Genomic DNA, 15,921 nt, shown 5'->3' with positions numbered 1-15,921 from the left:
GAGCAGCAGATTTATCAACGCGAGTGGTCACGACCTGCCTCGGCCGCCCACACTGAGAAATCTCGCAGGGAGGAGGTCCAGCGCGACTTTTGTCTTGCAAGCACTCACCAACTTACCTCTGGTGAGCCACGCAAGAGAAAAAACTGCACTCTGCGTTGCTTCACAGAGTTTTGCAAAACTCCGCACAGAGCGGGCAAAACTCTGCAAACTCCCCCAGCAGAGTGAAATTCTTCGTACACACCTATTTCAGAGCCTGCCTCTGACTATTTACTGAAAGAATCACTTAACAACTATAAAATTTGGAGTTAAACTGGGTAAGAAGCATAGCAAACGTCTCATGTGTAAGCCATTTGTAAAGGCTGTATGCCATGCTTTTTTTCAGAAAGGCACAGTGAGCCATTTTGAGGGACTTATATTTACCTCTCCCCCTCTTCAGTAGGTGACGAAGGTGGACTTTTTGCTTTGAGATATGACCTATGGATTTTAATTTACAAATAATGCTACATGCGTTAAAACACACTGAAGTTGTGACATGACGTTCTTAGGTCAGAGCAAGAACAGGGAGTTTTCATAATGTAGCATGGGTAGTTTTACCACGCTAATGTAGGACACCCTTGCTCAAAGATCCAGAAAGGGCAAAATGTTTTTAGAAAACTAGATCTAGACGTTATAGATTCCGGCCAATTCATTGAAGGATACTGCTCATGCCAGAAGCCCAAAGTTTTACAGCTTCGGCTGTGTCAGGATGTGTTCAACTGACATAGCCCACTGGATGGGAAAAGCATGGGCAGTGCCAGTCTTCTAATATTTTTTGCCTTGGTACAATTCAAGATTATATGAGTCTGCCAAATGCATTTCTCATTGGCAAGTACGTCATCGCCCATCTATAAAATCTTTCCATATTTCTACCTTTCGTCAATCTATCTTGCAGCAGACAAGCTCCATCCAGCCATTACCCCCATCCATTTATTTCTGTCTTCATAGAAATGGAGCATCAGGTCAACCCTATCCACAGGATTGGTAGACCTCATGAAGATCAAAGCAAAGAGAAGACTTTAAACAACATCTGTTGACTAGTCAGGAATTGTAGACAAAACGTGGTGGAGACAACTGAGTAATTAGAACAGTACAAGATGGTGCTGGTTTTAGTAATATGCATTGTCAATATGGGGCCTTGAAAAGTTTCTACTTTTTTTTTAGAAAGCTAGATGGAACTCTTAACCACTGCTTCGGGAACCTGTATTGCAACTTCAAACATGACTTTCCACGTCCTCAAAAAGAGTAGACCTGGGAAATTCACGAACTTCACATTACATGACATTTTAACAAAATTATACAATGCACCATTTTTTGTAATTTGTTTACCCAAGTCTGCACCTTGTGTTCAAAGTTCTCTGGAGATACCAGCAGGAGATCAGTTTGAGCAGAAAATGACTCACAGAAGACATTTTCTACTCGAACCAGGCTTCTACTGGTATCTTGCAAAACCTTTTAACATGAGGTACACACTCTTGTAAAAAAAAAACAAAAAAATTATAATAATAACCTAAGATATTAGTAAATCATATTTCGCTAGGAAAACATTTAATAAGGTTTCGAAGAGTTTCATTACATTTTGCGATTTCATACAGCTTTAAAACTCTGTCGCCGATGAAAAAATGAAAACATCAACACACCTAAAATCTGCTTAGTTCCACCATTAAATCTGCAAGTAGTGTAAAAAAGACATTCTGGGCCTCGGCTGATTGAACACATTCTAGAGGCACAATACAGCTGGATTTCAGGTCTTACTTCAAACGACTTGGCCTAGATAGCCTTTCTTGGTGATTGTCAGAAGGTGACCAAATTACATTAACGTTTTTTGCCATAAACATTAGTTTATGACCATATTTAAGTCAGTTACAATTGCCAGAGATTCACAAAGGGATTCCTGGTAGGCATATGTGGTGAGATTTCCACTGAGAGTGCAGAGATCTCCGCACCCATAAATCTCACTAAAGTGGTGGATTGAGAAATTTCAAAGACATAGTTAGTTTTGGAAGTTTTAATGCCGCCAACAGGTATATTTGTGGGCATACACCCAATCCTCACATTCCCCTTCCAGCCTGGAAGGGGTTGAAGATGTTATCCGCCCAGGTGCTGGGGTAAGGAATATGCTACTTACCAGTATGCATCTGTTCTTGGCATGTAGAGCTGCAGAGTCACACACTGAGGATAAGATCGCCATCTGGTGTTGGGCTCGGATGATTGCAGGTTGTTGTTGTCTTCGGAAGAAGCCTTTGGTCACGAGGTTGGTGACTCCTCCCCTGGACAACAGTGCGCATGGGCATCCACTCCATCGTCAGATTGTTTTTCGCCATGATGGGAAAAGATGGAGTGTATAGAAATGAAAGAAAGGATGTCCATGTGTAATGTCTAAGTAAGACGGATGCTGGAACAGATACAGGTCCCGGGGAGGCGGGCGGGCGTGTGTGACTCTGCAGCTCTACATGCCAAGAACAGATGCATACTGGTAAGTAGCATATTCCGTTCGAGGCATATGAGCTGCAGATCACACACTGAGGATAGATTATACAGCAGTGCTTCCCCTTAGCGGTGGTCGCCTGTATCCGTTGCGGCAGCTTGAAATAAAGTTTTTAGGACAGCCTGGCCCACGGAGGCCTGTTGTTTGGCCTGCACGTCAACACAATAGTGTTTAGTGAAGGTATGCGTGGTAGACCACGTGGCTGCCTTGCAAATGTCTTCTAAGGGAATGTTACCTAAGAAGGCCATAGAAGCCCCTATTTTACGCGTGGAGTGCGCCCTAGGGGGAACTGTAAGTGTACGTTTAGCCTTGAGGTAGCATATTTGGATGCATTTAACTATCCACCGGGCTATACCTGATTTGGAGATCGGGTTGCCTTTGTGTGGTGGTGCGAAAGCAACAAAGAGTTGTTTTGTCTTTCGAAAGGGTTTTGTCCTGTCGATGTAATAAAGCAAGGCTCTTTTGACATCTAAGGTATGTAGGGCCCTTTCAGCTACGGAGTCTGGGTTTGGGAAAAAGACCGGTAGCTCTACTGATTGGTTAAGGTGGAAAGGGGAAATCACTTTTGGAAGAAATTTAGGGTTTGTCCTAAGAACCACTTTGTTACGGTGTAGTTGTAAGAAAGGTTCCTCTAGTGCAGGGGTACTCACAAACTTTCTCTCGGGGGCCAAATTTACAGTGTGGTTTGTGGCCGAGGGCCGCACCGGTGAGGGCGGGGCAGTGGGGGAGGGGGCGGGGCTAGAGCAAAAAAAAAAAAACTGTGACCATGAGGTTGAACACAGGCCCCTGCAGCAGACGCCTTCGTCCACTGAGCCACCAGACCCGGCATTCACACATATCTATCTATCTATCTATCTATCTATCTATCTATCTATCTATCTATCTATCTATCTATCTATCTATCTAGCTCGGTCTCCCTCCCTCCCTCTATCATTCTCCCTCCCTCTGTCTCCCTCTCTCCCTCCCTCTCCCTGTCTCCCTCCCTCTCCCTGTCTCTCTTCCTCTATCTCTCTCTCTCTCCCTCTGCCTCACTCACTGTGTTTGTCTCCCTCACTCTCTGTCTCCCTCCCTCCCCCTGTCTCCCTCCTTATTTTTGCAGCCGTCGGTGGCACGCGGCTGAATTACAGCATGTAGTTTGCCCTTCTCTTTTTGGGAGGTTGCGGAAACAAGTAGATCACATAAAAATAGAGGATTTGCACTGTGAGTCCCATCTGCATTCTGTATGCTAACAGACTCAGTCAGGGTATCAGCTGGTATGACATCACATGAAAGCTGGCATGACAGTGACATCATAGAAAATCAAATGGCACCCATGGCACAAGTGAATGAGCTTTGAACACTGTAGAAAAAAATAATGCCACTAATACTGTATGAGTTAGCAATACCAGCAGCAGCTGCAAGCCATGCGTTTCAAAACACTCGCCAGTACTAAGAGGGTTGTTCAGACTCTCTGCTTCAGTAGCTGGAATTTACTTACTCTCTGTCTCCCTCCCTCTCCATCTGTTCTCCCTCTGTCCCCCTCCCTCCCTCTGTCCCCCTCCCTCTCCCAACTTGTCTGTCTCTCTCACGCTGTCTCTCCCTCCCGCTTTAAACTCACCTGCTGCTCTCACTAGCTGCTCCCCCCCCCTCCCCCTGCCCGTCACCTCACCTTCCCTGGAACACAAACAGCCGCCGCACCCAAGTACTTCACGGGTCTTTTAAAGGCCAAGTCACTAGTTAATGAGGCTTTGTTGTATTTCATCTCTTCTTAGCGCCCCTGCATCTCCACTCATTCAGAGGGGAGCTGCAGGGGCGCTGAGAAGAGGTGAAATACAACGAAGCCTCATTAACAAGTGACTTGGCTTTTAAAAGAATCGCCCGGCCCCCATAGCCCCGCGCTGCTGCAACCGGCGGTGCACAGGTACGATGTCTGCAAGGTCCGCGGGCCGCCAGGGAAGGCTTGCCGGGCCGCTGGCGGCCCGCGGGCCGTACTATGAGTACCCCTGCTCTAGTGTAAGGGCTTGTATTTCACTTACTCTGCGTAGGGAAGTGATTGCGATAAGGAAAGCTACCTTCCATGTTAGGAATTGCAATTCACATTTGTGCATAGGTTCAAATGGGGGACCCATGAGTCTTGTTAGAACCACATTGAGATTCCACACTGGTGCAGGTGGCAATCTTGGGGGAAGAATTCTTTTGAGACCTTCCATAAACGCTTTGATGGCTGGTACCTTAAAAAGGGACAGGTGTTGCCTATTTTGCAAGTAGGCTGCCAAGGCTGCTAGGTGTAAACGTATAGAGGAATACGCTAGATTGCATCTTTGCAAGTGTAGTAGATAGCAAATGATGTTTTGGATGGAAGCATCCAATGGATGTATGTCATTATTAGCGCAGTAGATGGCAAATCGTTTCCATTTAGCGGCATAACACGCTCTAGTAGTAGGGCGTCTGGCTTCCTTTATGATATTCATACAGTCTGGAGGGAGATTGAGGTAACCGAACTCTAAGACCTCAGGAGCCAGATCGCTAGGTTCAGTGTTTGAGGATCTGGGTGTCTGATTTCTCCATGGTTCTGGGTTAATAGATCCGGGGAGAGGCGTAGCCTTTGATGTGGAACTAAAGATAGTTCCAGAAGTGTGGTGAACCACGGTTGACGTGCCCAAGTGGGAGCCACTAGTATTAGTGTTAGTGACTGTTGTTTCAGTTTGCGTACCACAAATGGAACTAGTGGGAGAGGCGGAAAGGCGTACGCAAATCTGCCTGACCAGTTCATCCATAGGGCATTGCCCTTCGACTGTGGGTGTGGAAACCTGGCGGCGAAGGTTGGGCATTTTGTGTTTTCGGGAGTGGCGAACAGGTCTATGTCTGGTTGTCCCCACTTTTGGAAGAAGGGGAGTAGAACCTTGGGGTGTAGTTCCCATTCGTGGATCTGCTGTGTGTGGCGACTTAGGAGGTCGGCCACTTGATTGTGGATCCCTGGGAGATGTTCTGCTAACAGGTAGATGTTTTGGGGAATTGCCCATCTCCAGATTTGCTGTGCCAGTTGGGACAGTTGGAGAGAGTGTGTCCCTCCCTGTTTCTGTATATAATACATTGTCGTCATGTTGTCTGTGCGTATGAGGACAGTTTTGTTCTTTAGGTGAACTTGAAAGGATTTTAGTGCTAGGAACACTGCTAAGAGTTCCAGGTGGTTGATGTGGAGCAGTTTCTGTTGACTGGTCCATCTGCCCTGAGTGGTATGGTGAAGGAGGTGGGCTCCCCACCCTGTGAGAGATGCGTCTGTAGTTAGCACAACTTGTGGAAGAGGCTCTAAGAACGGTCGTCCTTTGGACAGGTTGATGGTGTTGCACCATTTCAGTGAGCGAAGCGAGCGACTGTCCACCAACACCAGATCGGTAAGTTGTCCGTGAGCTTGGTTCCACTGTTGTGCTAGACATTCCTGTAAAGGACGCATCTGAAGTCGTGCGTGTGGGACTATGGAGATGCAGGACGCCATCATGCCTAGGAGCTGCATGAACACTCTTGCTGGAAGAGATGGATGAGTTTGAAATTGAGAGATGAGATTTTGTATACTGGCTATCCTGGCAGTGCTGGGATAAGCAATGGCTTTGGATGTATCTATGGTTGCTCCTAGATACTGATGTAAGTGGGAAGGTTGTAGGTGGGATTTGGGGTAGTTGATAGTGAATCCCAAATCGTGGAGAGTTTGAATCGTGCGATGAGTGTGGAGAACGCATTTTTGGTATGTATTGGCTTTTATGAGCCAATCGTCCAGATAGGGGAAGACATGGATCTGCTGTCTTCTGAGGTGCGCTGCCACGACTGCTAGGCACTTGGTGAACACTCTGGGTGCCGTTGTTACTCCGAATGGGAGGACTGTAAATTGATAGTGTTGCCCATCTACCACAAATCGTAGATATTTTCTGTGAGCGGGATGCATAGGGATGTGAAAGTATGCGTCCTTGATGTCTAATGTGGCAAGGAAGTCTCCCTGTTGTAAAAGTGGGAGGACTTGTTGGAGAGTGGTCATATGAAAATGATCCGAATGTATATACTGGTTTAGTAGTCTGAGATCCAGTATGGGCCTTAGTGTTTTGTCCTTTTTGGGAATGAGGAAGTATAGAGAATATACCCCTTTTCCCTGATGTTGAAGGGGGACTGGTTCTATCGCATGTTTTTGTAACAGGGATTGAACTTCTTGTTTGAGGAGAGAGAGATGATGTGAGGACATTGGACGTTGTTTGGGCGGTATGTTTGGGGGGGATTGTATGAGTTTGAGGCAGTAGCCAGACTGGATAATCTGTCTTACCCATCTGTCTGTGGTGATGGAAGTCCAGACAGGTAGGAATTGTTGGAGTCGCCCCCCGACCGGAGTGGAATGGTCTGGGGGGAGTGGTGGCAAGTCACTGTTTAGTGGCTGGGGAGGTGCGGGTGTTATTGTTGTTGCCCCGCCCTCGACCTTTGTTATTGTTTCCCCGATAACCTCCTCGGAAATAACCTCTGTTAGGGGATGTTTGTCCAGAATTTTTAAAGGTGGACGTGGTCTCAGTTGATGTGTTTTTGGAGCCTCCTCTATAAAAGGAGCGACGAAAGGAACCCCGGTTTTGAGGAGACTGCAGTGCTCCCATAGACTTGGCAGTTTCATTATCCTTCTTCATTTTTTCTAAGGCAGTATCCACTGCAGGGCCAAATAGCTGCTCTTGGTTGAAAGGTTGAGCTAGAATTGCGGTTTGAACCTCCGGTTTAAAACCGGAAATACGGAGCCAGGCATGACGTCTGAGTAAGACGCTAGTATTGACCGCCCTAGAAGCAGTGTCTGCCGCATCTAAGGCGCATTTAATGGAGGCATTAGATATTAATTTGCCTTCTTGAATGAGGTCAGTGGCCTGGGACTTAAAGGGTTCCGGCAGATGTTGGATAAGGTCCTCAAGTTGGTCATAATATGCCCTGTCATACCGGGCTAACAGGGCTTGGGTATTGGCAATACGCCAGTGGTTCGCCGCAGGCGGCGACTTGTTTGCCTGAGGCCTCTAAAAGCTTAGACTCCTTGTCTGGGGGGGGCGTTTCTCCAGTTGTCTGTGAGTTAACGCGCTTCCTGGCATTTGATACGACCAAGGAGTCTAAAGGGAGCTGGGCTTTAATGTATGCAGGGTCCTGCGCGGCTGGTCGGTACTTTTTTTCGATGCGGGGGTTGAGAACCCTCGCTCGAACAGGGTCTTTAAAGACGTCAGTGGCATGCTTTATAACCCCTTTAATCATGGGAAGTATATGAACAGTTTTTTGTGACTGCTCAAAGGTATCGAGGAGAAAATCCTCCTCAAGTGGGTCTGTGTGCATAGTGACACCATGGAATGTTGCTGCCCTGTTTATTAGTTGGCCAAACCCTAGGTGGTCATCAGGAGGGGAGGGCTTGGAGGGGTAGGTAGTGGGGTCAGGCATGTCAGGTATTGGATAAGACCAGTCATCTACCGGTGCTGTGTCTGGAAAAGTAAACGGGTCGGTTGGATCAACAGGATCATTAAATAAATCAGGGTCCGCCCCTCCCCCTAAGTCATCATTATCATCCTGTGGAGGAGGTGAATGATAGGGAGACGGTAAAGGTAAAGGTAAAGGAGAAGCAGGAGGAGGAGGGGGGGACGGGTTAGAAGGTAACACAGGAGAGGAAGGACGAAGTGGTGAAGTGGCACAGTCCTTTTTCCGTATGGGAGCTGGGGGAGGTGTAGTGTCCAGCTTCCGCTTTTTATATGGGATGGCAGTCACATGTCCAGTGTTAGGATTGATGTAGATCCGCTTTTGAGTAGGATCTGGTCGAAAAAGTTCATCTGGCTCCGAAGGTGGTGGCTGCGACGTCCGCTTCGGCTCTTTATGAGCGTTTTTCAGTGTGGACGCAATTTTCGGTGCCGATGATGTTTTCGGTGCCGAAGGATGTTTCGGGTCCGATGGATTTTTCGGAGCCGACTGAGTTTTCGGTGCCGATGTATGTTTCGGTGCCGATGTATGTTTCGGTGCCGAGGGACTTTTAGGCATCGATGTCGAAGAACGTTTCGGTGCCGGTGGAGACTTCGGTGCCGAGGAACGTTTCGGTGCCGAAGGAGATTTCGGTCTTGGAGCCTGTTTCGGTGCCGACAGTGGTTTTTTCGGTGCCGAGGGTGTTAAAGGCACAATCAGATGAGGTTTGCTCGAGCCCGAGCCACCTACAGGCTGAGATGTCTTCGGAGCCGGGCCCGAGGGCGGGGCTTCTGAAGAGGATTTCCGGTCGCGACTGGGCCCAGCTGGCGGAGTCTTGACCAATGCTTTTTTGGATGGGGCAGGGGGGGTGGTACTCACACGCTGCCCTGGAGTGATGAGGTCATCGGAATCGTCGGCTTCGGACACGATCTCGAGATCTTCGGTGTGGTCTTCGGGAACATCTTGAGCAAAGATGTCCTCCGGTTCTGGAGCTGGTTTGGCCATAATATGGCGTCGAGCTCTTCGGTCCCGGAGGGTCTTCTTCGAACGGAAAGCGGCACAAGCTGGACAGGTGGACTCGTTGTGTTCCGGCGACAGGCAGAGGTTACAAACCTCGTGGTGGTCACTGTGGGGGAACTTCGCTCCTCACTGGGGGCATTTTTTGAAGGGTGTCCTGTCCATCAGCCGCTTCCGGAACCGGTCCGAGTTGATTTCGACGTCGATGGAATGAAGATTAAAGAGTTAAATTGGATTGTTAGAAGTTTTCTGCTGCAGCGGAAAAAAGTTCATCCGAACCCAATGGCGGAAAAAAACAATCTGACGATGGAGTGGATGCCCATGCGCACTGTTGTCCAGGGGAGGAGTCACCAACCTCGTGACCAAAGGCTTCTTCCGAAGACAACAACAACCTGCAATCATCCGAGCCCAACACCAGATGGCGATCTTATCCTCAGTGTGTGATCTGCAGCTCATATGCCTCGAACATCCCATTTCAGGGTAAAAGGGAAATGGATCATCCCCAAACTAGGTGGGGATGCTGGGGAAGAATTTTTTTCCTACCGGGAAAAATATTTTCCAAGTGGCGGAAAAACAAAAGTACATTTGCACAGGGGACTCTATTCATGGACAACACCATACAGAGGGAATTAACGTCCGACTAGAAATCACGTGCCTTTCCATGAATCCGCATGTAAACCTGCACCAAGTGCGTAATGTCTTGCTTTGGAAAGACTGTGGGGTAAAGACTATAAATCCATATAAATGTGTGACATTATTTCAAGCATAAGTTCTTTATTTATTTTGTTGAAATGACATTCTCACCAGAGTTATCAACTTAACTAATGTTTCTCTTTTAAGTCTTCATAATTTCCGCCATTTTGTCTGCCCTAAATTACTTTGCCATTTTCACTGAACCTTAAAGTTTACCATTGCATAACCAAGTTTAACATCCAAATGTGGACGAAGTCACAATACAGTTTTCTTCTGTGGCTTTGGATATGTGACAACACAGGGTTTCTCAGAAGCACATTCAAAACAAAACATGAGAGAGGATGCATATCTATGAACAATATTTTTGTATCTCACACACCGTGTTGCCTATAAGCCGCCCTAGATACAGATATGATCATTTGGATGGTATCCCATAGCATAACTTCGAATTACACTGACTTGGAAATGTACTCACTGCGAGATTCTCCAGCATGGAAATTCAACATTACATATATATTCGTTGTAGAAATTGAATTAAGCCATTTGGATCAGACTGTTACTACCTGGAATGGATTTGAAAAATCCAAATGTTCAGACATGAAAATATTTATTGCAAAGATTTTTGATGTTCGTCCTTTCCTTGCAAAATTACAATTTGTGTGAACGCTAGTAAAATTGAAGTTTTTCTGTAGCATGGCCAACTGCGGACTCCTAAGGCTATTGGTTTAAAAACTGGATGGTTCTCCATTACAATTCACATTACTTGACAGTAATGGCATATGGCTACAACAACAAAAGCAGCAAGGAAACATGAAGAAACCATAACACTGCACTACAATGATGCCATGGCTAAAGGGACCTTGCAGAGTACATACAGTACCTATATTTGGCTTACAGGGGACGTAAAGGGGTTGCCCCCCTATAAGCTGCTTGCCTTCACGTCTCTTACGCTAAAAAAGGGACGACATTTTGGTGAGCAGGTTAACTAGCAGGCCATAAAAACATTCATGATGTGGGAGTATGACCATATTAAATTATGAGAAAACTTCAATTTATGATTCAGATGATTAAGAATGAGGATATAACTCACCTAAAGATAACAGGGTTTCAGATGCTACCTTTCGGATCTCTTCATTTTCCGACTGGCACAGCGCCACCAGCGTTTTAATACTTTCGGTAGCCTGGAAAGCACAAACGGAAAGGGAACACTGTCGCTGTTAATAACAAGGTGAAATAGCAAGCCACAACTATTCGATTCGTGCCACATGCACAAAGCACAGCAACATGAGGTTCCTTCTTAAATTAGATCCTGTCTGGCTAGCACTCACCCTAGGGCACTTTCAAAGATCAGTTACAGTTTTGTTTTTAATGGTACAGATTATACTAAATGTTGGCTGTGCTATAATTCAGTAACTCAATACATAAATAAGAAACTATAACTGCAGTTTAGCTTTCATTGTCTCATCGGTCCCTCCACCGCTGTTATCCTTCCTCGGACTGGGGTCTTGTGGGAGAGCATCCACTGGAGACATGTCAGATGAGTGAAGTGGAGAAGGGGCACGCTTGCTATGGAGGCCTCGGTAGATGCAGTCAAGGAATCCAGGCAATCAAATAAATAAAAAAGAGGGAGAGGAAACAGCATAGGAAATTTGTAGGAGAGTAGAGGCTCTCCACTGTAGAAGGGCAGGTGGTGTGGCAGAGGATGGAGCATATAGGAAGACATTTTAATCTGGGATTAAAGGAATAGAGGCAGGTCTGGAACCTTAAAATCTGTGGACTAGACCAGTAAGAGAAGAGGAGGTCGAGGACACAGAAGATAATATGGAGAAATTAAAACGAACAAGTAGGTTAGGCAGTAGCGTAGTCAGTGAGTCATGGGCAGTAAGCACAAGGAAGGGAGTGCCCCCTCCCCCGGCGGTTGTTTGCGTAATAAAATTCAAGAATAATCGGGCTTTATTTGGCCCCGCAGGCCTTTGGGATTCGGTGCAACTGCACCTGTTGCACCAATGGAAGCTACGCCCCTGGGGTTGGGATGGAGTGGGAGTGAGAAAAGCAGAAGAACTGGGGAACCAAGTTCGAGGCCTAGCCCCGGCTCGACATCCTGTGATACTGAGCAAAAATCTTAATCGCCCCATACCCCAAAAATGTGAGATATCACCTGGTTTTCATGTAAAACGCTCTAATGTCCTTGTGCCAAGTTAGCTCTATATAAAACTGCTAAAAAGACGATTAAAATAAACATAACACAAAAGAGGATTGAGTGGGAACATAGGTGGAGAAGAGGGGCAATGAAGAAACAGGATCTCCGACTGTTCGCTATTACTTGCTTAGATGGTCTTTTTACAGTTCAGGGCCTGGCAAGCACACCCATGCGCAATGACATCACTAAACGTGCCAGTGTATTAAAAAACATAAATTGCGTTCAGATAGTGAGTGCAGTGTTTTAATTGCTCTGCAGCGCTGGCGCTCCCTGTATAAAACAACATTAGAAAGTATGCAAATGGGAGCCAAAGGTAAAATAAAGAAATATTAAACAAACGCAAATAAATCATGAACAGGATCGATCCTGTCCTCGAACATCAGGGCAAACGATCGCAAGTGCTAAGATTCAACAAAAGAACAATGCCGCCCTGGAAGGGTGGGAGCCTGGCTGCTTTTGGCAGGCCTCCTAGACTGCGCACTAACAAGACACTCCGAGTGTGAGAACATTTTTGCTCAAGACAGGTGACTTATTTATGAATTTCTGGCAATGCGAGGAATCCGGTCCATTCTCCTCGGGGCAGGGTCAGGGCGGTGAAATGAAAGTTTCCCACGGTATTTTTTCCCTCTCTGAATGATGTCCAGCGTTCTGGCGGCAAGGCCTCGCGCAGGTACTGCACGTTTCCCCTCTGGGCACGGAGCGGCCAGAAGCTTATCTTTGTGCTCAGGTAATCGCCCTCTGCAGTTACAGGAACAAAAGTGTCACCGACAGCCCGTCCGCCAACGGCTTTAACTGATCGGGCGCTCGAAAGAAAAATAATAAGAAACCCTCCAATTAAAGTATTAATATTCGATCAGGATTTTATACCTGTGATCAACAGACGCCCGTAGCTACCTAAAAAAAACGCTAAAAGCCTTTAAATGACTGAGGAGGGGGGATGCGTGTCATTCTCTGCACACAAAGGGATTACACTTAGAATTGTGGCTTGTGTAAACATGTAGGGGTACATTTTTAGTTTTTAACCAGAAGAAGAAAAATCTCAGCAAAATGTAAAATGTTTGTGAACCCGGCTATCAGTGGCTGAACTGGCCTGAAGCTCGGGCCTATAACTCGCCAAGAAGAGGCCTTTAATGACCAGCGTGCCCTCGGTAGCGGAATATGATGACTTAATATGGCACTATAGACTACAGCTAAGGGCCATATCTGCCATTAAGTGCCTGCACAGGAGTTACAGGCCTCAGCCCAATGCAAAATCCTATAACCCCTAAGAAGAAGGGCACCCACCAACCACTGGAGCACCCAGGGGAAGAAGGTTCCAATTAAAACACAGAGTGCAGAGTCGTATTTCATGGGTGAGATAGAGTACATACACCAAACATTAGAATACCCCTCCCAGGCGGCGGGGTTCTTGAGGGATATTCCGGCTCTTCAACAACGACTGATGATCAGGGCAATCATTTTTTGCTTGCCACCTGGTTTAAGTAATCGCAGTGGTCACGTGATATGTCAGTCCGTGGATTCTACGGCACTTATGACATGGGTTCTAGGTCAGTAGCAATCTCAGCAATTCTGAAGTTAGCAGAGTCTGTACTTGCATTTATTCTGAACCATAACTTTTCAATTGACCTTCTAGTTCTCTTGCCTTTAATTTGCCTAGGGTCATTGTGTAGGCACAAAGCCAACCAACAGCCCTTCCAACCTCCCAAACTTCTAAAATAAGTCACAGAACCTTAGAACTTTCCAACTGCACTCGCATCCATTTTTTCTTCTGCGGAAGGCTGAAAGCTGGAGTCGCCTTGAGTCTCAGCAGTCTGCTCCTTCCCTTCCAGGTGCATTGGACATTTATTCAGAAAAGGTTTTCTAGAATGATCAACTGTGTATTGTATATTTGTATTCATAAAGAGCCTCATACCCCACTGTGGCGCAGGGTGCAATATCAGATGAGTCGCATGCTGCACCACGGGGGAGTGCTTGGTAGGTAACATGATATATTTCCTGTGCGATTGTATGGGAAGTGTCTTGGTGTTGTGTGTGAAGAACCAGATAGGTGTTCTTATCCTTTCCATGGGATGCAGAGCATATGGCTGTGATGGAGGAGGGAGTGCGAGAGAAATATGCAGATTGTACGTCCCATTAGCTGGCATGTATCATTTATTCTGCAAGTCCCATGTTAGGTTGGTGGTTTTTCTAATACTTTACAATCCACTTCCAAAGAGGGCTCGGGCAGTTTGGTTGACAACTCTAAGTCTTCGGAATCTGGGAGGGAAGGACAGAAGGGACAGAGGAGAGAACGGAAAGCGGCCTAGATCTTCCTGGAAGTTCTAAATTACAGTCACCCGCTATATGAATATGGCTATGAGATATGTAGTATTGATTAAGGATGGCATGATGGCCGGGACCTGCAAGGATGGATCACATTGCAGTTCTCCAGGGTGCTAGCTTCAGGTGGCAGATTACCCCAGCCATTAACTATTGCTTATTTTTTTGTATTGAATGAACAGAGGATCACATAAACACGGTTTCAGAGGAGCTCTCTAACCTATGTGATACAGGTGTGCATTTCCACTGTTGAGTGGTCCCCACAATATTCAAGCATTCAAAGGCCACAGCCCATTGTTCATAACGTTTTACGCTAAGTAAACATGATGCAGAACCATTTCGCCAGAATTTGTTTTGTTTTTGTGTGCAAAAGGGAATGGAGCAAATAGGTTACATACAGTTTCACAATGTGCGAGAATGGAGACCATTATTTTTGTTGATGCAAATTATTTTGTGTCATATCAGGCACCTATCATTTAAAAGTAAAAAGTCCAAAATTAGTGTGCTCCACCCGCTGCTACATATGCAGCAAAAATAGTGCAAAATCTATTTGGTCCATTTTTTCTCTCTAGGTCAACATTTTATGTAACACTTATCGAAATTAATTAAAAAAAAACAATCACAACTGGTCATAATGGATTTGCTCAATTTTCTTGTCCCACTGCAAGTATTATGCAATGTTGAGATCTATTGTGCAACTCAGCTAATGCTTGAAGCATTCCTTTCAACATCCTAGTTATGCAAAACTATCATATACTCAGAATCTCAGATGGTGTTGGTATGTTCCTTCACTTTGCATAGAAAGCATCACTGGGGAGCCACAGATTAACAGTCAACACATTATAATAAAACCGTTCCACGAACAAGCACACCACAAGACAAACATTGCAAGCAGAATGCCTAGGTGGCGGCTGTTTGTGTACTCTTGTGCGGCTGCCCCACAAGCAGTTCTATTGAAAACCTGTTTGTCTTTCTCTCTGCGAAAGTTCATGGGAAAGTAAAGCAGTTTGACACGACTGACTACACATGGCTCAGAAAAGGCACCCTGTTATCAGCGATTATTGTACCTGAAGGCATTTCAGTGCCAGGCAAGCAGCCTTCTGCAGGTGGAGGTTGGGCTGCGTGAGCACTTCGCAGTAATAACTCAGAGCCTGGGAAACAGACACAAGGAAAGAGATGAACAGGATTACAGCAAAGTTCACAAAACGGCGCCAAATGTGACCTAGAGGAACCTCCCACCTACGCAGTCACTGCGCCATTGTCTCAACCTCATATTTAATAAGTATATTTTGTATTGGCAGATTTTGCCGTAACGCTGCTAGACCAAACACTTTTCTGAAACACTTTTACGTTTTTTTCTACTTTGAAATAAAAAAAAGCTGTACTTACCTCAACATCCATGGGAATGTTTAATACATACATTTCCTGTGTGATTTGTTGATTTGCAGATTTCTGAACACCCTATTTGACAATCACAGCCCATTTCCACAATGCTTAGTAATTACTTTGTGGGACATTATAAGTCCTAGAGGAGCGAAAGCCTCAATATACCTCTCGATTGTCTTGCAATAGCTACAACTTATGGCACACATCTGTATGGACCAAGAAAATGTGCCTCCTACAGACCCTTTGTTGTGAAAAAAAAATGTATGATATCGGTGTCTGTAGGAAGATGGAGTACTATCTAGTGATGCTGGTTAGGCTTCATTATGCAATTCTCTCACAAGACCCCAAAGATGGT

At 45.9% G+C, this 15,921-nt stretch overlaps 1 protein-coding gene across 9 annotated transcripts in view; it reads right to left on the bottom strand.

The window, feature by feature from the left end:
• RIPOR2 (RHO family interacting cell polarization regulator 2) overlaps positions 1–15,921 on the bottom strand; it is a 497,105-nt gene that overhangs the window by 36,655 nt on the left and 444,529 nt on the right. For all 9 annotated transcript variants that reach the window (XM_085605987.1, XM_085605982.1, XM_085605983.1 and 6 more), the window contains 2 exons: positions 15,248–15,331; positions 10,752–10,842 (listed from right to left, as the gene is read on the bottom strand). In XM_085605987.1, coding sequence (XP_085462113.1) covers positions 10,752–10,842; positions 15,248–15,331 — 175 coding nt within the window. The remainder of the gene's footprint in view (positions 1–10,751; positions 10,843–15,247; positions 15,332–15,921) is intronic.

The sequence above is a fragment of the Triturus cristatus genome, chromosome 5_1 (genome assembly GCF_964204655.1).
Source record: "Triturus cristatus chromosome 5_1, aTriCri1.1, whole genome shotgun sequence".
Lineage (NCBI taxonomy): Eukaryota > Metazoa > Chordata > Amphibia > Caudata > Salamandridae > Triturus > Triturus cristatus.
The sequence above is the reverse complement of the archived record's forward strand: the minus strand, read 5'-3'. Positions and strand labels throughout refer to the sequence as shown.